The sequence below is a fragment of the Ceratotherium simum genome, chromosome 3 (genome assembly GCF_057802395.1).
Source record: "Ceratotherium simum simum isolate JZ-2026a chromosome 3, ASM5780239v1, whole genome shotgun sequence".
In the NCBI taxonomy this organism is placed as follows: Eukaryota; Metazoa; Chordata; class Mammalia; order Perissodactyla; family Rhinocerotidae; genus Ceratotherium; species Ceratotherium simum.
The window spans coordinates 69,666,478-69,692,405 of record NC_141902.1 but is presented as its reverse complement, the minus strand read 5'-3'; the positions used below and the strand labels follow the sequence as shown (position 1 = coordinate 69,692,405).

The 25,928-nt window shown below is 36.3% G+C and overlaps 1 protein-coding gene across 2 annotated transcripts in view; it reads right to left on the bottom strand.

Moving 5' to 3' along the window:
* Nucleotides 1-25,928, bottom strand: part of NRG4 (neuregulin 4) — a 161,065-nt gene that overhangs the window by 73,943 nt on the left and 61,194 nt on the right. For both annotated transcript variants that reach the window (XM_087428763.1, XM_014780962.2), the window contains exons 3-4: nucleotides 10,135-10,199; nucleotides 7,561-7,654 (exon numbers count right to left, since the gene is read on the bottom strand). In XM_087428763.1, the coding sequence (XP_087284889.1) occupies nucleotides 7,561-7,654; nucleotides 10,135-10,144 (104 nt within the window). In that variant the 5' untranslated portion in view covers nucleotides 10,145-10,199. The remainder of the gene's footprint in view (nucleotides 1-7,560; nucleotides 7,655-10,134; nucleotides 10,200-25,928) is intronic.

Sequence of the window (25,928 nt, the reverse complement as noted above, 5' to 3'; positions counted from 1 at the left end):
AAGCTCTGCTTTGAATAATCTCAATTACTGACTGGATTAAGTAATCTATGATTACTAGTGCCTCTAACCATCTGCCAGAAGTTTATGTAAATCCTCTCTAAAGGAAGATAATATCATCAAGAGCCTTAAAATATTTCTACAGTTTTCAGACACAATGTCTGACACATTAAAAAAATAATTACCTATATAAATACTCAAGACAATCTGATAAAAATCAAGTAGATGTTTTTCGCAGAAATAGAAAAACCCATTCTAAAATTCACATGAAATTTCAAGGGACTCTGAACAGACGAAACAATCGTGAAGAAGAACAAAGTTGGAGGGCTAACACTTCCCAAGTTCAAAACTTACTACAAAGCTACGGTAATCAAAACAATGTGGTACTGGCATAAAGACAAACATACAGGGCCGGCCCTGTGGCTTAGCGGTTAAGTGCACGCGCTCAGCTGCTGGCAACCCGGGTTCGGATCCCGGGCGTGCACTGACGCACCGCTTCTCCGGCCATGCTGAGGCTGCGTCCCACATACAGCAACTAGAAGGATGTGCAGCTATGACATACAACAATCTACTGGGGCTTTGGGGGGAAAATAAATAAATAAAATCTTTAAAACAAAAAAAATAGACAAACATATAGACCAAGGGAATAAAATAGCGAACCCAGAAATAAACTCTCACACATATGGTCAATTTGACAAGGGTGCCAAGACCATTCAATGGGGAAAGAGTAGTCTTTTCTACAAATGGTACTGGGAAAACTGGATATTCACATGCAAAAGACCTTACCTTAACACCATATACAAAAACTAAATCAAAATACATCAAAGCCCTTAACATAAGAGCCAAAACTGTAAAACTCTCAGGAAAAAAACAGAGGGGAAAAGCTTCATGACAGGATTTAGCAGTGATTTCTTGGATATGACATCAAAGCACAAGGCAATGAAAGAAAAATTAGACAAATTGGACTTGACCAAAATTAAAATCTTTTGTGCATCAAATGACACAGTCGAGAGTAAAAAGGCAATCCACAGGATGGTATAAAACATGTGTAAATTATATATCTGATAAAGGACTAATACTCAGAATCTATAGAAAACTAAAACTCAACAACACAAATAAAATGCAACCCAATTCAAAAATGGATAAACAAAATATGCTATATACATACAATGGAATATCATTCAGCTTTAAAAAGGAAGGAAATTCTACAACATGCTACAACATGGATGAACCCTGAAGACATTTATGCTGAGTAAAATAAGCCAGACACACAAGCTAAGTATTGTATGATTCCACTTATAGGAGGTTCCTAGAATAGTCAAATTCAGAGAGACAGAAAGTAGAACAACGGTTACTGGGGCTAGAGGGAGGGGAAATGAGGAGTTATTGTTTAATGGGTATAATTTCAGTTTAGGATGATGAAAAAGTTCTGGAGATGGACAGTGGTAATGGTTGCATAACAATGTGAATGTACTTAATGTCACTGAACTATACATATATATATTTTACTACAATAAAAAAGATAATTTGAAAAAATACTAGAATTCATATAAACCTCTAAAATAAGTGTTATAGTGAATAAGAATCATACTTTTGTAAAGTGCAATTTACTACTTCAGTTAATAAATAGTGTGTAAAATATATATTTATACTGCCATTTACATGGCTTCATTTTCTTTTTATATGAAATATACTGAAAACCACAAAAAAGGTAAAAAAAAAAAAACCATAATCACTGCATAAAAGTTATTTACTGATATCATAGGGCTAAGATAACATAGTACATTTTACTAAAATATTTAAAATTTGAGCTTTTTGTAATCACTTGTATGTAGATATAAGCTGTTTCTTCCTTCACTCATTACACTTATTCATTTATTTACTTTGCTAGGCACAAGAAACAGAAAGATGGCAAATTTCTGCCCTCAAGGTGTTCACAATTTTGAGGAAGACTGTAAATAAACAACTAAAATATTAATCAGGCATAAGAGAGGTATGCATGAAATGCACAAGGCATGACAGGGGTACAAAAGAAAGAGCCCCTGAAACTGCATTGTTAGAATAAAGAAGGCTCCACAGAAGAGGTGATAAATTAGCTTACTTCAAAGACAAATGCGGAAAGCCATTTTAGGCAGGGGAGCTAGCATATGCCAAAGCATGGAGTCAGGCTTAGCATGTCTGGGAACCTGCACATAGGTCAGGATGTTTAGAACTCAAGGTATGTATGAAGAAGTTATAGGAGAGGATGTCAAATAGAACAGACTGATATGAACAGCCTTGAATGTCAGGCTAAGAAATTTGGAGATATACTGCAGGACATAGGAATCCCTTGAAACATTTTGTGAATAGAAAAGATAAAGTCAGATCTACCTTTTAGAAGATCACTACAGCAGCATTGTGAATGAGACTACGATAGAAGAAAGAAAGCTACTGCAATACTTTGGGAGGGAAATGATACTAAGGAAAGAGCAAAGAGGATAGAGGAGTAAAGATAAATTTCATAGATAATACAGGCAAGCCTTGGTTACTAATTAGATGTGATCCCAAACACACACACACACACACACACACACACACACACCCCACACACACACACCCTTGAAAAAAAAGTTCCACAAATAATACCTATACTCATTATGCACTATTTACTCTAATGTTTTCTTTTTTTTCTATTCTTTTCTCTTCATTAAAGAACTGACAGACACAACTAAATTGATTTCAAGACATGTTAATGAAAATGAAGTTAATGGAATGTAGAGTTGAAAAATAAAAATCATTCCAGTAAAAACAGAAAAGAGGAAGTCCAACTAACTGTAGGTGTTTATAGACACACAATGAAAAGTTGAAAGAAAAAAAAAGTATAATAGTCAAATACTCAACAAATCAAAGCTGATATAGCTACATTAATGTCAGATGAAATAGATTCTAAGGCAAAAAACATTATTTAGACATAAAGAAGGTCACTATTTACAATGATAAGAGGGAAACTTCAGAAGACATAACCATTCTAAGTTTATATGGGCTTAATAACATTGCCTCAAAATATTTTAAGCAAAAATTAACAGAAATTGTGATGCTGAAGATCCAAAATCACAGTGAGAAATTTTGACATACTTCTTCAGTTATTGATAAATCAAGCAGATAAAAAATTAGCGAGGACATAAAAGATTTGAACAGCACATTATAATAAGCTTGATCTAATGTACATATATAAAACCTTTCACCCACCAATTAAAGAATCCACATTCTTCTCTAGTACACATAGACCATTTAAAATACTGTACATGAACCAGGCTTCAAAGCAAATCTCAACAAACACTAAAGAACTGATATCATGTAGTTCTCAATATAAAATATTAGCTTAAAAGAAACCAATGAGCTAAATAACCAACTAAAGAAATTAAATAAGAAAAACCAGAGTATGCTGGTTTGAAAGAAAGTACAAAGAAGAAAAGAAAAAAGAGACAAGAGGAAAAAGACCAATGTATGGTAAGACTAAATTAAATTCATAAAGCATACTTGTTGATTACTATTGCCGTATTTCTAAGTATTTTTTTTTATTAATTCACTTACCCGTTTCACTCAAGAAAAATATACTGACCACTGATTCAGAGATAGAATTATTTTTAAAAGTTCACGATCTACTCGGTCAACAATTATTTACATTGTTGTTTCCTATGGGCAAAGCACTTTCCTAAGAGGTGGGATGGAGTGGGGGATATTTATAGTCCAAAAAGGGAGAGGAGTATATAAATGATACAAAATGTAAAGCAATAAATTCCACATATTTCTCTGTTCAGAGCAGAGAGATATTAATTCAGACTTGTGATGGGGTAAGGGATTAGGGAAGAGATGGCCTTAAAATGCAAGTAAAATGCCTAGATAGGAAGAAGGGGCAGGAGAACAGTTACATATTCAAGGCAGGCAACAGAATGCAAAGTATATGTAACATAAACAGTAAATGGTTCTAGTTGGAACACAGACCAAGGAAGACGAGAAGGCCACAAAGGTGGTTTAGGGACAAACTATAAAAGACTCTAAAAGCTATGCTAAAACATGAGACCTTATTCTATAGGTGGTGGATGGGTAGGTATGAGGGCTGTCACTTAAGTTTTTCTGCTTTGTTTTAGCAGAAGTAGTCATGAGAATTAGGATCCAAGAAAATTGGTTAGGAAATTATTTCTATAGACAAAGCAGAGGTTAAGAAGGTTTGAGCTAGTCTAGTGATAGTAAGAATAGAGGACTGGAGAGATGAGAGACATACTGCAAAGGTAGAATTATGATTTGACAAGTGGACAATGGAGCAATGATAGAGTCAAAGATGAGTCTGGGGTTTCTCAGTGACAAGACAGTTGGGTTGTCATTGACGGAAAAAGGGAATGCAGGAAATAGTACGAGTTGGGATGGATATACCTTTAGAGATAGCTATTACAACCTATAGGGCTATATTAGAAATGTTGTCCTAAAATTACTGGAAAGCAATTATTTTATAAAATACTATATGACTTAAAATTTATCTGCCATTCAACTTCACTGAATCCTTAGTCACTATATTTCCTCCTTTTCTTTCAGTCTCCCTTTTGCCCCCTGACTTTACTTCTTTCCAGGCTGTTGAACAACTCTAGGGTGCACCATTCACACTGCACAGAGAGTGCTAATCCCACAGAATCTCCTGCTATTGTGCAATATGGTGACCTTGCTTCCTTCCCTATCCATCATAAACTCATGAGACATGGTTTCATCTACTCTTTAATTACTACTCTTAAAGTTTGAAATTAGAAAGAAACTAGAAGTATTCTTAAACCTAGCATGGGTTACCAGCAAAGGAGCCCATTCTCTTTCATTGGTAACTTTTTGAAAATAAACTAAAAATGCATCTATTCGAAGTACAAAAGCAGAGTGACAACCTTAGTGGTATGGACTAAATGTTTGTGTCCCTCCCCCCCAATTCATATGTTGAAATCCTAACCCCAATGTGATGGTACTAGGAGGTAGGGCCTTTGGGAGGTGATTAGGTCATGAGGGTGGACCCCTCACGAATGGGATTAGTGCCCTTATAAAAGAGACTCCAGAGAGCTCTCTCTTGCTGCCATGTGTGGCCCAATACATGACATCTGTATTTTTTTATGTTTCTTGTTTTTTTCACAACCCTTTAAAAAGCAAAAAATATTCTTAGCTCAAGGGTCATACAAAAACAATCTGGCCTGTGTTCTGTAATTTGCTTACGTCGTGCTCTAGAAAAAAGTCCTCCTCATTCTGTCATCTGATGGCTCTGCTGTCTGATAGTCGGCTCTTTAACCAGCTCTTCCTGAAAATAAATCTGCCAGTCAAAAGTTCTACCCAGGTATATCTGCAAACCACGAAGCAGGCACTTACCAGAACCCAACCATGCTGGCACCCTGATCTCAGACTTCTGTCCTTCAGAATTGTGAGAAATATATTTCTGTTGTTTATAAGTCACCCAGTCTATGGTATTTTGCTACAGCAGCCTGAACTAGGTTTCTTCCCATTTCAACGATTCCCCAAATTTCAATACTCTTAATTCTTTCCTTCAACTTATTCAGTGCAGTATAAGACATTTAGTATACAGACAAATATTAAGTGTACAGCTTCACAGACTAAGTACTCTGAATACAATGCAATTAAATTAGATATAAATATTAAAGGATAACTAAGAAAACCCCATAGGTTAAAGAAGAAATTATAACGGAAAAAAATTTAAACTTAGTACTGAACAACAGACTATAAAATTTGTAGGATGCAGCTAAAATGTATTTGGAAAATTTTAACATTAAATACTGTCTATTAGAAAAGAAGGCTAAAGATCAATAAGCTGAAAAACAAAGTTAAGGATGCACATTACCTGATTGCACTTATTATAAAGCTATAGTTATCAAGCCTGTTTGGTATTGGTGCAAGATAGAAATACAGATCAATGGAAAAGAACAGGCTAGAAATAGAGCCACACATATATGGTCAATTGATATTTGACAAAGGTGCAAAGGCAATTCAGTGGAGAAAGGGTAGCCTTTTCACAGATGTAGCCACCACCAAGATCAAGATACAAAATGTTAGTATCTTTTAATTGGTGAATATATTTGTTCTGATAAGTATTTTGGTTTCATTTTATGAAAGCCAGGCGCCATATCCCTTTATACAGAATTCAGAATGAATATATCATAAGATTAAGTGAACCTTGGGAGTTGTACTCAAAGGCCACTTCTTTAATTTATCCCTAGTTGTCTGACTTTTGACAAGTCAGTTAATTTCTCATTTTCCCCTCAGTTTTCTATTTCCTTAGGTGTCCTCTCTCCCTCTCTTCTCTAAGGTTTTTTTTTGTGAGAATGAAACATGAAAATGTAAATAAAGAATACGGGCAGCAAAGAAATTTTGAGGGGTTATGGAAATGTTCTGTGTTTTGTGGTGGTGTTGGTTTCATGGGTATAAATATTTGTCAAAATTCATCAGTTGTGCACTTTAAATGAATATAGTTTATCATAAATAAATTATATCTCAGTAAATAGACTAAAAAATAAAAAAGAATAATTAGAGGCACCTGGTGGGTGCAAATAATTGTTGATTTGTTCCTCCATCCCCTTCCTTTTTCACTTGAGAGGAAAAACATCCAGTCACTATTCCCCATATGAAAACTTTCAAAAACTTCTTGAAATAATTGTCATTTCTCTGCCTGCCCTCCTCCAGACTAAATCCCAGTATTTTTTACTTTTACTATAAATTTTATTTATAAGATCTTAAATCTAGATTCTATATCTCTCAATTCAGTTAAAGAATAAAAACAATAATCCATGCACATGGTACAAAATATCTTGAGGTCTTTAGGTGTTAGCTCTGCTCAAGTCGATGGATCTCATCAGTAGTACTATGTTGCTAACTGACGTATTTAAGAGGTTTATTGTATCTCCCTTAAATACTATTCATCCAAACTCACAGGAAGCCAGCTATACAAGTACTATCTTCAAGTCTTTTACTGATCACTAGCTATAACTATACTTCCAAAGTGAATCATATTATTTTAAAACAATAGTGGCTAAGACACTCCTTTCTTTGTTGTTTTTTGGTTTTTTTGCTGTCACCATTAGAGAAACTTAACTTTTCATTTTCTTTTTAATATATCAAATGAAGTTTTGGTACCAACACAGTTATCACGTATTTATATATTCTAAACTCAAAGCAAAATATCTCATGTTGGCTTTTTTTATATTAGTGAATTCTCTAGCTCTTTTGCCAGTAATATTAAACATAGACTGTCCTCCCTAAATTGCTAAAATCTTAGCGAGTTCATTAAAACGTATTATTAAAAAATCTGACTAGGCTTGAAACTACCTCTACCAATTTTGAAAATAAACACTTTGAGTGAGATTGTGATTTGCTACTTTGTTTTGTTTTTAAAGCATAATTTTGTTCTATGTATGAGAATATGGAGAAGTGTTCCTTACACTTTTTCATCTTACCCTCTTTGTTCAATATTTATCACTTCTCAAAGAAGTTAGTAAATGATAAAAATAAATAAATTACCCTCTCCCCCCAGTCCATTTCACTCACCTACAAAAGGGGCTGGGAATAGTAGGTATCACATAACAAATCCCCCCATTCAGGCAAAATGACCTGTGCCTGGCACCACAGGGCTCTTCATGATCTAAAACACATGCATAAACGAAATAGAGAAAGGTAAATTAAAGTTTTTCTAATAACACAAGGAAAAGGACTAAGTACCTTAGACTGAAGTAACAATTCTAAAAATTAGAATAAACAATTGTTTCTCAAAATGAAGGAATTAATCTTATTCCTTATTTGATCAGTAGGGACTTCTACCCCTTTGAGGGAAGAATTAATCTGTCCTGAGGATATGGCCATTAATTATAATGGATATATAATATCTATTACAGAAATAGAGAATCTCTATAATAGGTTAAAAAGAGGTGATTAGGATCTTAAAATAAACAGTGGCCTTCCTCCTTAGTACAGAGATTCCCAGCTTTGCTTAGAGTTTCTCTGTCCCTAGGGTGTATTGAGGTTCTTATCTTTCCTTTTAGGTTACAAATACATTAAAGTCTGAAATTGCTGTGGGGAAAAAAGATTTAGATAATTGAAATAAATTCTGACTTCCAAAATTATTTTTAAATATTTCTACATATGACAATTTTAACATCAAAAAAGCAAAAATAAAACAATCTTATAAGGGGCCGGCCTGGTCACATAGCAGTTAAGTTTGAGTATTCCGCTTTGGCAGCCCAGGGTTCACTGGTTCAAATCCTGGGCACGGACCTACTCATGGCTGATTAAGCCATGCTGAGGCAGTGTCCCATATAGAAGAGCTACAACTCTACAACTATGATGTACAACTATGTACTGGGGCTTTGGGGAGAAAAAAGAAAAAGAGGAAGATTGGCAACAGATGCTAGCGCAAGGCCAATCTTCCTCAAAAAAAAAATCTTATAAGGTTTTATAAGGCAAGGGGATTTTAGGTAATAGCTGGTAACTGTAAAGACATATCTAAAGTTCTCAAGCAAAATTAAAAACTTAACTGATTGCTTGATATACAGCCAAAACTTCCAGAATACTAAGAAAATAAATCTCCATTTCTCTCTTGCTTCCTTCCTTTCTCCATCCTTACTTCCTTCTCTATCTTTGACCTTTCCTTTATGCTTCCTTATCTTTTTGCCTTCCCTGTCTCCTTTGGTACTGCTCCTTCCTTCCAGTCTCTACTTCCCCCCTTACCCTTTTTAAAAGGAAAATCCTTTTCCTTTCACTCCTGGTCACCAAAACTACTATATAGAGAAATTTAGAAATAACCATAGTAGAATTCATTGAGTCATTATACTACTGTTTATGGTTAGAAGAGCAAATTGCTAAATACTTTATCTTTCGGTCTTGAAGGGGCAAGGGTATTGCTTTAAAATTGCACATTGTTGGGCTGGCCCAGTGGCATAGTGGTTAAGTTTGCATGCTCCGCTTAGGTGGCCCCGGGGTTCTCAGGCCCGGATCCCAAGCACCGACCCACGCACTGCTCATAAAGCCATGCTGTGGCAGGTGTCCCACATATAAAGTAGAGGAAGATGGGCACGGATGTTAGCCTGGGGCCAGTCTTCCTCAGCAAAAGGAGGAGGATTGGCATGGATGTTAGCTCAGGGCTAATCCTCCTCACAAAAAAAAAAAAAAAAATTGCACATTGTTGGTTCCTGATTGATTCTGTCTAGAAAATAACCTAGAATCGTATGTGAAGAAGAAAATGGCATTACTCCAATTTGGCATTTAAAAAAACCAGTATATTAATTTAAAAAAATTTATCTAACATTTATTTGCCACTAAGATATCAAAGCCTGTTAGGATACAATTGTTATTGAACCAGATGTCTCCACCATCAGAATTTGAAATTTTAAAACTTTCCTTTTACTTTAGAATTGAGAAGAATCTGTTTCACCATCACATTAGAACTATAAAAGTATAAAAATGTAAAAATAAAAACAGAACCACAAAGAATTTAAGTGGAAAAACAAAAAAGAAAGTAAACCAACCAGAACTAATTCTTTTAGATTTTTTTCTTTTTTCTCCAATGCCATGCTTCTTTACAATCAAACAATTTTTAATAAGATAATGCTTACAATTTTCAGGAATAATTTGGCTAACAAATAAAATCCCAATTAACATTACATTACATCAGAATCACTGGAGCCATCACATAGGGTTTTCCATTGAGGGTGGAGTGTAACTTTACCATAGAACGCTTCCTGTAGCTGAAATTAATGTCCTTGTTTTTAACAGGATTATAACCAGTCACGTCTCAACACCTGGTATTTTATCAGTAAAGCATACTCATCTAACCTGAATCACTCTCTCTGAATCTATTTTTATTCTGATTTCATTTACTTATTTGTAAAGTTGATATCAGATATAGAGTAAGGTAGAATTTGTCAGTTTATAAAAAGTGATAAAATATATAAGTCTAAAATAAAATAATTTCATGTTATAAAGGATGGTCTTTCAAAACCAAAGTATTTCAGATTTCAGGAACAATTTTAGATGGAGAAAAATACAGTCTTATGTTAATATGCTTTTTTTTTTGTTCTATTGCTATGTGACACACATTGACAAAAGTATAAACTTACAAGAAATTACCTGTTGGCATCTTAATTTTTAAATAGTTTTATTCTTGATCAAAAGTTGAGAGTTGAAAACAGCACCTAAAATTAATAATTTAGGAAAAATTATCTTCTTTCAAGAGCATTATAAAATGTCAAATATTCTAATAGCAATATACTTTTAAATAAGGAAAATAATTAAGACTTTTATATGCTAGTCACAAAATTCTTTGGTTAGAGCATCTATTTTTTTTAGATACTTATTACGTATCAATAAAAAAATCTGAATAGATAAAACTAAAAGATCAACATTAAACAGTATAAATGCACTAAATATAAATCACTGCCTAAATAATGTAATGTAATTTTAAAACTCTCTCTGGAGAAAATTCTACTAAGTTTTACCTTTAATAAACATTGTTAATGTAGTATTATACTATATGAGATTATATATGAAAGATGAGTCAGTAAATCAAATTGAATGACCTGAACTTTTTTACTTTTTCATAAAGTCTATTTCTAATTTCACTTTTAAATAGAATCAATAACTTCTAATTTTTCAGTTTATTGAAAATGGTCAAAAACATATTTTAAAAAAAATTTTAACAGCATTTAAAAGGTTTACATTTCTATAAAAACTTGAAAACTTTTATAAAAGTACTTTTAAGTTTACTGTAGTTTGCACATTACATTTACGAATCTACAAAGGCCTTTCTTTTAAAAAATGTCTGGCATCTGGCAAAGCAAAGTAGCTAATAAGACATGCTTATATGTGAAGTTATCTGCTACAACAGAAACAAAGGAATTAAAAAATATATTTGAAGAAATGAAGGATTTATACTTACATTATGATTATATACTCTCAATTTCGTTTTATAAAGGGGACTTATTCCTGACTTAAGCAAAAAAGACTTTCTAACAAAAACATCAACAACTTCTGTTAACACAGCTGTAATATTAAAGTTTTCTCCCCAAACCAATCACTCTTTCTTATACAGACAAGCAACAACAGAGAGACAAACAGACAGAGAGAAATTAAACCTACTTAATTTAAAAGAATCACTAGCTCATTGTATCAGTTTCTTCTTCCAAACAAACAGGGCTTACCTCAATAAAAACTTAGATTCGTACAAACAAATTTTGTTGGATATGCAGCGTTTCAAAAGATTTTGAATACTGCAGACTACAGCAGCTGTGCCTCGCATTTTATAACACGTCGAAATCTGATTTATATAGCTGCCGTGTGCAGTGTGGGCGAGGTTGAGACAAAGACCAAGGCGTGCACAGAGGTCAGGCACCAGTCAAGGGAACCACCCCTTTCAGTCCACATGTCCAGAGTTGCAAACGGAGCAGAATTTTATTTAGAAAAGGAGTTGTGTTAAGCTGCTCTCTCAAATCATTGTCCAATTTTTAAAGTCATGAAATAAACCACATTCTTTAGGCTTCTTATTTATCTTTACATGTCTGAATAATTCAGGAGTGTCATGTAAGTTTCTGGAGAAAATGAATTTTACTGTGGAGTTAATGGACAAGTGTTCCACACGGTTTTTTAAAAAAGGAATTTCCTCACAAATCACATAACACTTATATAAATGATGATTTGAAGTACTTATAAAACTGAAGGAAGGTAATAGTTACAATACAACATTTAACACCACGCTCAATTTGAAATGAATACAGTCACTGAACATGACTAATACTGATAGCAATGTTAACTGCTTGCAAACTACGGGAAAGCTATAATACATGCAGTAAGTGAAGGTATGAGGTTTAACAATCATAGATAATTTAAAAATATTGACTAAAACTATAATATTGTTTAAATGAAGTACAGAGTTCTTCATCATATAATTACCTAAAGTATGCCAAGCATTTAGATGGTTATCTTTTCTAAAACCACTATTCAGATAAAATTACTACTCGATTGATGTAAAACACTAAAACTAGTACATTTGTTCTTTTAAGAAAATACTCAAATAAACTCATATAATCCCATACTCTGAAAATAATTCTCCTCATTATTACATATTATCTCCCACATTCAAAGGCAATTTTTACATAGCTACCTTTGTATACCTTTACATATGTACACATATACATATACACACACATATATAAAAATCATGTTAGCTTACAGTGTTTGAATTTTAAAATGATATTTTTATGAAAAATCTGTAACCTTTACTATTTTACTTGAACTATGGAACTATGATGCTGTCTACTAACATGAAAATGACTACTAAATTGTATGTGAGAGATAATAATCTGTGACTTCATCTAGGACATTCAAGATGTATTTATTAAGAGACATATCATAGCAGTTGGTTTGGTAGTAATTATTTTTTGCACAATGCAAATAAACTTAACCTTTGAGGCTACATGATTCTTTTTTTTTTAATTTTTTTTTGTGTGTGAGGAAGATCGGCCCTGAGCTAACATCTGCCAATCCTTCTGTTTTTGCTGAGGAAGCCTGGCCCTGGGCTAACATCCATGCCCATCTTCCTCTACTTTATATGGGACGCCTCCACAGCACGGCTTGCCAACCAGTGCGTCAGCGTGCACCCAGGATCCGAACCGGTGAACCCCGGGCCTCCACAGCAGAGCCCACGCACTTAACCATTTGCGCCACTGGGCCAGCCCCGAGGCTACATGATTCTAAAGCAGAAAATCTAATGTTTTTCAAGCTAACTTTTCACTCTAAATGAAAGCCTTGGTCTTTAAGAACAATTTATTTGTTCATTCACCTATCAACAAACGTGTAGCAAGTGGCCTACTACCTTTAACAAATGACAAACACATAAACAAGTAACTACAAAAATGTTTTAGGCTGACATATAAACCGTATTTGGACTTACAAAAATGACAATTTCATGCAATTCAACCTAACATATTCTCACAGACACCTATGTATGTCATTATATTAACACATACAAAAACAAAGCTTAACTGTTAAGGAGAATCAGAGAAAGATTCCAAGAGGGAGTATTATTTGTGCTGAGCCTTGAAGAATGAGTAAGAGTTGTAAACAGAGATGCATGAACATTCCATACAGAGGTAACAGTATGTTCAAAGGCACAGAAGGAATAAAACCCTAATGTATTCAGATAACTTCAGGTGGATTGCAGGCCGTGATGTATGCAGGGTATGTGTGTGGGTTCATAGGAGGATGGGATGGTGGGGGACAGAGTGGCAAGAATAGACAGTGCAAAATATATTAGCAGGGTCCCGATGGTAGACTTTACTTAAAGGCAAGGGGATCCTCTGAAGGGTTTTTAGCAAAGGAGTGACATGATCATCACATCTGCATTTTAGAAAATTCATTTTGATGACAGCGTGGAAAATAGATTGCAACCTGCAGAGGAACTAGTATCAGAGAAAGCAGATTGGAGGCTATTTTAATAATCAAGAATAGTGAAGAAATAAAGCAATGGGAATGAAGATAAAGGAGAGGGAGAATTAAATATACACTAACAGGTATACCCATGGAGTGGGTGAGCAGGATATAAAAGAAAGAAAAATCAAGGCCAACTTTTGAGTATCCGTTAGGGAAATGTATATTAAAACTGTAATGAAATACCATTTCATATCTTACTAGAACGGCTATAATAAAAATGACAAACAACAACAAGTGCTGGCAAGAATAAAAAGAAACTGGAACCTACGTATATTGCTGGTGGGGCTGTAAAACAGTGCAGCCACTTTGGAAAATAGTTTGATAGTTTCTTAAAAAGTTAAACATAAATTTACCATAAATGTATCCAAGAGAAATGGAAACATAGGTCCACACAAAGACATGTATGAAAATGTTTAGAACATTATTCATAATGCCCCAAACTAGAAACAACTCAAATGTCCATCAAATGATGAATGGATAAACAAAATGTGGTATAGTCATACAGTGGAATACTATTTAGCAATAAAAAGGAATGAAGTACTAGTACATATGTTACAACATGGATGAACTTCAAAAACATGCTAAGTGAAAGAAGCCAGTCACAAAAATCACATTGTATGATTCCATTTATATGAAGTTTTTAGAAAAGGCAAACCAATCAAGAAAGGAGTAGATTAATGATTGCTTAGGACTGGGGCTGGGAACAGGAAATGAGTACAAATGAGCATAAGAAATCTTTTTAGAGTGATGGAAATGTTCCAAAATTGGATTGTAGAGATGGTTGCACAACTCTAAATTTCATAAAAGTCATTGAATTTTACACTTAAAATAGGTGAATTTTATGATACATAAATTATACTTCAATAAAGCTGCTAAAAAACAAAGAGAAATACAGAAAGAGATTTCATCAGTAAGACAATGATTTCTATTTGGTGTTAACTTTCAAGTGCTACTGGGACATGTAGAAGGAAGTGTCTGAAAACGTAGATCTTGCATTCAGGATAACAATCAGGTTAGAGATAAGAGATTTGGGATTCAAATTCCACAGGCGGTTGTTGGAGCCATTTATGTGAATAAACTAGCTCAGAGTGTGCATGTTGTGTGAGACAGAGGCCATGAACTGATCCCTGGAAAACATCAACGTTTAATGGTTGGAGAAGAAGCCCATTAAGAAATTATCAGGGAAATAATAGAAGAAGCAATGTGACCAATGGCAAGCTCCTCTTAACAGTTTTTGTTCTCAGTTTTCTGGTGTTTATCTCCATATTTCAAACCGCTTCTACTGTGTATTTCTAGATTTAGCACTAAGACCACATCAAACTGCCAGCTATGAAAGATATCGCTTACACTACCCTCTACCTCTTTAATTTGAATGTTTGATAAGTTACACTATCTTGGTTAAATTTGTAATTTTAAATAATGTACTTATACTTCTAAGTCTTAATCAATGAACTTGAGTCAATTCATAGACTGACTCCTTACCATGTAAAATAAGTAACTGTACTGCTAATTTTGCTTCCACCTTTTCTCTCTCCCCTTCCTCTTTCTGCTTTGATAGCTGTATCTTGACTCTTATATCATGAAGGTTTTTAACATTTACACTCTGATCTGTAACCCTAATGAAGTCTTTCATAACTTTGTCTCTAGATTTAGAGTTGAAAACCAATAAACTGCAGTTTTATTATTATTTACTATGTAAATACTATTCACAGTAGATCCATGTAATGTGCAAGAATAACAATTCCTCTGCTTGTTTCAGTGTCACAATACCTGGGCCACTTATGAGATAATATTCCCAGTGGCAAGATAAAATAGATTCTCTTTTCTTAAACTCTGTAGGTTGATCAAAATCATGCTACATTTGAATTTGCATCTTATTTGTACCATGTTTTTCTTGCACAGCTTTGGAGTTCAGAGTTTAGAGTTGCCTTCTTTTTCTGGGGGGGTGGAGTGGGACTGAAGAATAATGTGCTTTCTCATAACATCTCAAATATTCAGCTTCTTAATCATACCATTTATTGCATGTAGTCTCCTTTTATTTTCTGAGACATCCCTTCCAAAGTTCTCCCCTCCTCCTGCTCAAATCTGGACTGAACGTTCTCTAGAACTGCTGCAGAATTCAGCTGTCATTCTAAAATTTCCCTTGAATAATCTTCTGGATTGACTTCACTTTCCTAGATCACATATCTTCCTTTTGGTTTACTCTTTCATTTTGCTGCAGTAAATCACCAACTAACTTTCTAAAACAAAATGTGGTAGAAACTCTGAATTTCTACATGACTAAAGACATCTTTCTTCTGTCTTCACATTTGAATGATAGTACTTGGCTGGTCATATTAATTTATATGGAAAACAATTTCCCCTCAATTTTGATATGGCTCTATTTTCTTCCAGTATCTAGTGATATATATAGATAGAGGTCTGATGCCAGTCTGATCATTAAAACTTTGTAGGTAGGCTGTTTGTTTTTTTCCCCCACTTCCAGGAAATAATTAAAATCTTCTATTTATGCTCAGGATTCTAAAATTTCGAGAATGACACTTAGTCTCATTCTCATAAAAAATTTTTTCCCAATAGTGCTAGACAATCATTTGGACCCTTTCGATCTGAAAATTCACTTTCCTTAAGTCTTGGGAAATTTATCTATTATTTATTTTGATAATTTATTTCCCTCCATCATTAAATTCCTATAAATTGGATGTTGGGCATCCTGGTTTTGTCCCCTTTTTATCTATATCTGGTCATATTTTCCTTCTGTTATTTTATCAACGTTCTGGGAGATTTTTTTCAACTGTACCTTTTATCACTACCATTGACTTTTTTAAACTTTAGTGATCATATTTTTAATCTGTAAAGACCTGTTTATTAATTTTATACAGCTGTTCTTTTAGGGATGCAACAACAACTCAAATCTCTCACAATACGCTGGATAGAAAATACCTCGGTTCTGTTTGGTTCCGTGCATTACACTACCTCCTTCCAGGATCTGTTTTTCTGTTTGTTTATCTTGGTTTTCTCTGTTCTGTTGCTTTTCCTCAAATATCTGATAAGTCTTGGTTGTCTGCTTATACCTAAAATTGCAGTACTTGGTTGATTATTCTAAATAAGAGGTGTGGATTCCTCTACTGTTGTGTAAATAGATCTGTTTCCCAATAGACCTCACGCCCTGAGTGGAAGTAGGATTAGGAGCTCTATATACCTGGGTAGAACTTTTGACTGACAGGTTTACTTTCACGAAGAGCTGGTAAGGAGACAGCTATCAGGCCGTAGAGCTATCAGATGACAAAATGAGGAGCACCTTCTTCTAGAGCAGAGCGTAAGCAAATTACAGATCACAGGCCAGATTGTTTTTGTATGACTCCTGAGCTAAGAATATTTTACTTTTTTTTTTTTTTTTTTTTTTTGTGAGGAGATCAGCCCTGTGCTAACATCTGCCAATCCTCCTTTTTTTTTGCTGAGGAAGACTGGCCCTGGGCTAACATCCACACCCATCTTCCTCCACTTTATATGGGATGCCGCCACAGCATGGCTTGTCAAGCAGTGCGTGGGTGCCCATCCAGGATCCGAACCGGCGAACCCAGGGCCACCGCAGCGGAGTGCGCGCACTTAACCTCTTGCGCCACCTGGCCGGCCCCAGAATATTTTACTTTTTAAAGGACTGTAGAAAACAGACAAAAAAATACAGAGGAATATCTTACAGAAATCATAACCTCATATGGACGGCAAATCTTAAAATATTTGCCATCTGACACTTTACATAAAGTTTGCTGACCCCTGTTTCAGAGCCAACAACCCATGTTGGAAGTCCTAACTCCTTTTTGATTTCATTTAATTTCTTTAGAAAAGAAACTTTTTCCCTTGGGAGTATATACCTCACTGCCCTCCCTCCAGCCTATTCTGCATGGAGGAAGAGGTTGGTGGGGGCTATTATGACAGCTCTTCAGTGAACTCCTTCCCACCCTCCCCACCATGATCAATCCTATTTCTTATTCTTGCTCTCTGTCCTGCCTGCTAAGACTAAGTCTGAAGTCTCTCTGGGGTTCTGACAGGGGGGAAAAAAAGGCTCCCAGTTCACTGCAGCCTACTTATAGCACATTCTGGGCGATGGTTTTAATCCACCAACATCTGTTTTCCATCTTCCAGAAAAACGGTGAAATCACATGTTTACTGCCGATCCTTAACTCCCCCTTTCCTTTTCTCCTGTTTTAAGTTTATACCTTTTCATATCTCCCTAATATATTTCAATGGGGTCTAAGTAGAGATAGGTGCATAACTCATTTTCTCAGTCTTCCATCTTGAACCAGAAAATCAGTTCTCACTACTCCACCCTTGACTCTGACAAATAGAGAATTACTGATTAGAGAGAAGTTTGTTGGTTGGTAAAGGTAACCAATAATAGAATTTAAAATGAAATACTTAATTTTAAATATTAGAGAGATTAAAAGAAATAAATCATATAGCAAATGTTATAATGAATCAAGGAAAAACAAAAATATTACATAGGGCCGGCCCCGTGGCTTAGCGGTTAGGTGCGCGCGCTCCGCTGCTGGCGGCCTGGGTTCGGATCCCGGGCGCGCACCGATGCACCACTTCTCCGGCCATGCTGGGGCCGCGTCCCACATGCAGCGGCTGGAGGGATGTGCAGCTGTGACGTGCAGCTGTCTGCTGGGGCTTTGGGGGGAAAAAAAAAATGGAGGAGGATTGGCAATAGATGTTGGCTCGGAGCCGGTCTTCCTCGGCAGGAGGAGGAGGATTAGCGCGGATGTTAGCTCAGGGCTGATCTTCCTCACAAAAAAAAAAAAAAAAATTACCTAAAATAAGATGACTGAAGGAAAGTAAAGATATATCATTAATTTATTTATATTTATTGTTATAAATCACCCACCATAAAAGATAAAACTCTTAAGACTATTAAGAGACTACTATATGTTATTCAAAGAACAAAAACCCTAAAACTGTAGATAAAGATTAAAAGAAGATGGACAAAAGAAACTAGGTTGTAATATAAATAAACAAAACAGAGTTTAAGGTAAAAATAATAGAATAATAAGAGTTCACTTTATATTAATAAAAGGTATATTTTATAATGAAAAATCATAAACCATTGTGTACCAAATAACACTGCAATAAAATACATAAACTATCTGGTGTCAAGATGGCGGCATAGGCCAACTCTGAACTCACCTCCTCCCACAGACAAAACAACTTTACAACTACTCCTGGAACAATTACCCCTGAGAGAGAACTGAAAACTGGATAAAAAGAACCCCCACAACAAGGGACAGTGCTGACTGATGTGGAAGAGGCAGAAATACCTTGCTGGAGAGGGAAAAGCCACCTTCTAGCCATGGCCCTTCATGGCCAGCCAGGAGCAATCTTAACGTACGAAGCCTTACCTGGAGGAGTGGGGGACCTAAGTGGGGGAGCTTTACCACAATAAGCAGGTTTGGACTCAGCACAACTGAGATGAGTGTCATAATATCTGGCTTTGCTGGCTATTAACAACAACAGGGAATAATCCCAGAAAAGCTATTGGACATAAGAGGAAAGAAAAACCTGCTTTTAAAGGGCCCATACAGAAATTCACCCATTTTGGAAAGCAATCTAAAATCACCAGAAAGAAAGATTCACATTCCTTTGGCGAAAAGAGACTCACTTAATAGGCTCTGGGCACATCTCAGCGAGAGGTGAGACCTCCCCAGGCTGGGACCACCTCCCCAGGGTCTGAGACTTTGGTGGAAGCCATTACTGTGACCTAGTACAGGCGTGCTGACACAGACGCTGGCAAACGTCATTGGAGTTCTTCCCCTGGCCTGTTAGCCCAGGGGTCTGCCCCACCCACTAGAGCACTGATTTAATCCAGCTCAGCCAGGGCAGGCAGTCCGCCCTAGGGAGTGGCCCCACCTAACAGCAAGCCCTCAGGCAGCTTGTGGGCCCCCATAGGTGGGGTGCCTGGAACCTCCGAAGCCAGGCAACTGGGTCCACCTCTGCAGGGCAGGACATGCGTGAGGGGCAGGCCTGCATTGGTGGAATGTGTGGGGCCTCTGCAGCAGGGCTACTGGGTCCACTTCAGTGGGTTGGGGCATGTGCATAGGGCAGGACTGTGTTGACAGGATGTGTGGGCCTGCAGGTGGTCGGGCTTGTCAGCTGCAGCAGACTTCTGCTTCTCAAACAGCCACCAGGGGATTGGCCCCACCTTCCAAAGCCTGAAACAATTGGGTGCTCCCATGCTTGGGGATGGCCCCACTCAGCTGTATACCTGAGAGAACTGATGACAGCCTTGCAAACTGGAGGCGTACAGCAATTGTAAGCCCATGAGCCTAACAACCAACCACGCTGGGGGCCTACTCACTTAACAGAAAAACTACAGCAGGAATGTGTTACTAGACCTTGCAGACAACTGTGCTGGGGCTCCCCACACCTGAAAAAATGACTGGGGACCACAGTAGCCACATGCAGCTGAGCATTACAACCAGCCAGCCAGGGGGACAGCCTAGCCTCCCCAGGCACCTGCAGCAAGAGCAACCCTGCTGCAACAGAAGGACACATGTAGTCCAAACAGGGGACACTCTAGGAATGTTTGGAACTGGTGACGAGAGGGAAGCACACTGCTGGGCCTCCTAAGGCGTCTCTTACATAAGGCCACCTCTCCAAGATCAGGAGACATAGCTGATCTACCTAATACACAGATATAAGCAAAGAGAAAGAGGCAAAATGAGGGGACAAAGGAATATGTTCCAAATAAGGGAACAGGACAAATCCTCAGAAAAAGAATTAAATGAAACAGAGATGAACAATCTACCTGACAAAGAGTATAAACTAATAGTCATAAGAATTCTCACTTTTGGGAGAAGATTTTGGGAGAAGAATGGAAGAATTCAGTGAGAACTTCAACAAAGAACTAGAAAATAAAAAAAAAAAAACAATCAGAAATGAAGAATACAAGATTGAAAATGAAAAATTCACTAGAGGGACTCAATAGCAGAGTAGATGATACAGAAGAACAGATCATTGAGCTGGACGAATGACTAGAGGAAATCACCCTAGCTGAACAGATAAAAGAAAAAAGAATTAACAAGAATGAGGACAGTCTAAGGGACTTCTGGGACAAGATCAAGCACACTAACATCCATATTATAGGTGTCCCAGAAGGACAAGAGAGAGACAAAGGGGCAGAGAACCTGTTTGAAGAAATAATAGCTGAAAACTTTCCTAACCTAAGAAAGGAAACAGACATTGAGGTATAGGAAGCACAGAGAGTACTCAAACAAGATAAACCCAAAGAGGCCCTCACCAAGACACATTATAATTAAAATGTTAAGAATTAAAGATAAAGAGAGAATCCTAAAAGCTGCAAGAGAAAAGCAACAAGATACATGCAAAGGAAACCCCATAAGGCTATCAGCTGACTTCTCAGCAGAAACCTTACAGGCCAGAAGGCACTGGCACGATACATTTAAAGTGCTGAAAGGAAAAAACCTACAGCCAAGAATACTCTACCTCACAAGGTTATCATTCAGAATGGAAGGAAAGATAAAAGAGCTTCCCAGACAAGCAAAAACTAAAGGAGATTATCACCAAGAAACCAGCCTTACAAGAAATGCTAAAGGGACTTATTTAAGTGGAAAAGAAAGACCACAAATAGGACTAAGAAAATTATTTTAAAAAACAAAAACACCAATAAAATCACCAGCAAAGGCAAAATCACAGTAAAGGTAGCAGATCAACAACCTATGAGGCTAATATGAAGGTCAAAAGACAAAAGTACTAAAATTGTTTACTTCCATGATTGGAGGGTAATGGATCCACATGCACAAAAAAGAGGTTAGATGTGATATCAAAAACATAAAATGTGGGAGGAGGGGAGTAAAAGAGTAGAGCTTTTAGCAAGAGGTCAAAATTAAGAGACCATCAACTCAATATAGATTGTTATATACGTAAATTATTATATATGAACCTCATGGTCATCACAAACCATAAACTTATAATAAATACACAAAAAATTAAGAGAAATGAACCCAAACATAAAGATGGCTTAAAGAAAGAAAGAAAGAAAAAGAAAGAAAGAAAGAAGGAAGGAAGGAAGGAGGGAGGGAGGGATGGGGGGGGAGGGGGAGGGAAGGAAGGAAGGAAGGAAGGAAGAAAAACATAAACTAAAGATGGCTTAAAGAAAGCCATCAAACCACAAGGGAAGAGAGCAAGAGAAGGAGAAAGGAACAGAGAAGTACTAAAACACGCAGAAAAAAAAGTAAAAAATGGCAATAAGTACATTCTTATCAATAGCTACTTTAAATGTCAATGGACTAAATGCTCCAATCAAAAGGCATAGGGTGGCCGACTGGAATAAAAAACAAGACCCATATATATGCTGCATGCAAGAGACACACTTCAGACCTTAAGACAATTACACACTGAAAATGAAGGGATGGAAAAAGATACTCCATGCAAATAGCAATGAAAAGAAAGCTGAGGTAGCAATACTTATATCAGACAAAATAGACTTTAAAACAAAAACTGTAACAAGAGACAAAGAAGGGCAATACATAATGATCAAGGGAACAATCCAACAAGAGGATATAACACTTGTAAATATCTATGCACCTAAGTATATAAAGCAATTATTAACAGACATAAAAGGAGAAATAGACAGCAACACAGTAATAGTAGGGGACTTCAACACTCCACTCACACCAATGGATCAATCATCCAAACAGAAGATCAATAAGGAACCACTGGCCTTAAATGACACATTAGACCAGATGGACTTAGTAGATATATACAGAACATTCCATCCAAAAATGGCAGAATATACATTCTTTTCAAATGTACAGGGAACATTCTCCAGGTTAGATCACATACTAGGACACAAAATAAGTCTCAATAAATTTACGAAGATTGAAATAATACCAAGCACCTTTTCCGAACACAACAGTATGAAACTAGAAATCAACTACAGGAAGAAAATCAGAAAAGCCACAAATACGTGGAGATTAAACAAAATGCTACTGAACAATGACTGGGTCAATGAAGAAATCAAAGAAGAAATAAAAAAGTACCTGGAGAAAAATGAAAATACAACATGACAAAATTTATGAGATATGGCAAAAGTGGTTCTAAGAGGGAAGTCTATAGCAATACACGCCTACCTCAACAAACAAGAAAAATCTCAAACAATTTATCACTGCACCTAACGGAACTGGAAAAAGAAGAACAAAGCCCAAAATCAGAAGAAGGAAGGCGATAATAAAAATCAGAGCAGAAATAAATGAAATAGAGACTAAAAAACAATAGAAAAAAAATCAACGAAACCAAGAGCTGTTTCTTTGAAAAGATAAACAAAATTGACAAACCTTTAGCTAGACTCACCAAGAAAAAAAGAGAGAAGGCTCAAATAAATAAAATCAGAAATAAAAGAGGAGAAATTGCAACAGACACCTCAGAAATACAAAAGATTATGAGAGTACTACAAAAAGCTATGTGCCAACAAATTGGATAATCTAGAAGAAATGGATAAATTCTTAGAATCATACAACCTTCCAAAACTGAATCGAGAAGAAATAGAGAATTTGAATAGACCAACCACCAGGAAGGAGATGGAAACAGTAATCAAAAACCTCGCAAAAAATAAAAGCCCAGGACCAGACGGCTTCCCTCATAAATTCTACCAAACATTCAAAGAAGACTTAATACCTATCCTTCTCAAACTCTTACAAGAAATTGAAGAGGAGGGGAAGGTTTCTAACTCATTCTTTGAGGCCAACATTATCCTGATACCAAAACCAGGCAAGGACAACAACAACAAAAAGAAAATTACGGGCCAATATCACCGATGAACATTGACGCAAAAATCCTCAACAAAACACTAGCAAATCAAACACAACAATACATTAAAAAGATCATACACCATGATCAAGTAGGATTTATTCCAGAGATGCAGGGATGGTTCAACATTCACAAGTCAATCAACGTGATACACCACGTTAACAAAATGAAGAATGAAAACTACATGATCATATCAATAGATTCAGAGAAAGCATTTGACAAGATACAGCATCCATTTATGATAAAAACTCTGAATAAAACGGGTATAGAAGGAAAATACCTCAACACAATAAAGGCCACAGATGAAAACCCACAGCTAATATCCTTCTCAATGGAGAAAAACTGAAAGCTATCCCTCTAAGAACAGGAACCAGACAAGTATGCCCACTTTCACCACTCTTATTTAACACAGTATTGTAAGTCCTAGCCAGAGCAATCAGGTAAGATAAAGAAATAAAAGGGATCCAACTGGAAAGGAAGAAGTGAAACTGTCACTTTTGCAGATGACATAATTTTATATATAGAAAACTCTAAAGAAGCCACCAAAAAACTTTTAGAAATAATAAATGAATACAGTAAAGTTGCAGGATACGAAACCAACATACATAAATCAGTTGCATTCCTACACGCCAACAACGAAGTAGCAGAAAGAGAAATTAAGAATACAATCTCATTTACAATGGCAACAAAAAGCATAAAATACCTCGGAATAAATTTAACCAAAGAGGTGAAAGACCTGTACACTGAAAAATATAAAACATTGTTGAAAGAAATTGAAGAAGACACAAAGAAATGCAAAGATATTCCATGCTCTTGGATTGGAAGAATTAACATAGTTAAAATGTCCATACTTCCTAAAGCAATCTACAGATTCAGTGCAATCCCTATCAAAGTTCCAATGACATTTTTCACAGAAACAGAACAAAGAATCCTAAAATTTATATGGAACAAGAAAAGACCCCAAATAGCCAAAGGAATTCAGAGAATAAAAGAACAAATCTGGAGGCATCACATCCCTGATTTCAAAATATACTACAAAGCTATAGTAACCAAAACAGCATGGTACTGGCACAAAAACAGACATACAGATCAATGGAACAGAATCGAGAGTTCAGAAATAAACCCACAAATCTACAGATAGCTAATTTTCGATAAAGGAGCCAAGAACACACAATGGAGAAAGTCTCATCAATATATGGTGTTGGGAAAACTTGAGGGCCACACGCAAAAGAATGAAAGTAGACCATGATCTTACAGCATACACAAAAATTAACTGAAAATGGATTAAACACTTGAATGTAAGACCCGAAACCATGAAACTTCTAGAAGAAAACATAGGCAGTACGCTCTTTGACATTGGTCTTAGCAGCATATTTTCAAGTATCATGTCTGATTGGACAAGGGAAACAATAGAAAAAATAAACAAATGGGACTGTATCAGACTAAAAAGCTTCTGCACAGCAAAGGAAACCATCAAGAAAACGAAAAGACAACCTAACAGTTGGGAGAAGACATTTGCAAACCATATATCTGATAAGGGGTTAATGTCCAAAACATATAAAGAACTCACACATCTCAACCACAAAAAAACTAACCACCCAATTAAAAAATGGGCAAAAAAGGCCAGCCTGGTGGCATAGCAGTTAAGGTAGCGCAATCCACTTTGGCAGCCCGGGGTTCACAGGTTCGGATGCTGGGCACGGACTGACACACCACTTGTCAAGCCATGCTGTGGCGGAGACCCATATAAAGTAGAGGAAGATGGGCAGAGATGTTAGACCAGGGCCAATCTTCCTCAGCAGAAAAAAAAAGAGGAGGATTGGCAATGGATGTTAGCTCAGGACTAATCTTCCTCACAAAAAAAAAAAATGGGCAAAAGAACTGAACAAACATTTCTCCAAAGAAGTTATACAGATGGCCAACAGGCACATGAAAAGATGTTCAACATCATTAACTATTAGGGAAATGCAAATCCAAACTACAATGAGGTATCACCTCACTCCCGTCAGAATAGCTATAATTAACAAGACAGGAAATAACAAGTGTTGGTAAGGATGTGGAGAAAACGGAACTCTCATACACTGCTGGTGGGAGTGCAAACTGGTGCAGCCACTATGGAAAACAGTATGGAGAGTCCTCCAAAAATTAAGAATAAAACTACCATATGATCCAGCTATTCCACTGCTGAGTATTTATCCAAAGAACTCAAAAACACAAAGACGTTAAGATATATGACCCCTATGTTCACTGTAGCATTATTCACAATAGCCAAGACTTGGAAGCATCCTAGGTGCCCATCAAGGGACAAATGGATAAAGAAGATGTGGTAAATGTACACAACAGAGTACTACTCAGCCACAAAAAAGGATTAAATCTTGCCATTTGTGACAACATGGATGGACCATGAGGGCATTATACTAAGCGAAATAAGGCAGAAGGAGAAAGTCAAATACTGTATGATCTGACTCAGAAGATAAAACAACAAACAAACACACAGAGACAGAGATTGGATTGGTGGTTACCAGAGGGGAAGGGGAGAGGGAAGAGGGTGAAAGGGGTGATTAGGCACATGTGTGTGGTGATGGATTGTAAGTAGTCTTTGGGTGGTGAACATG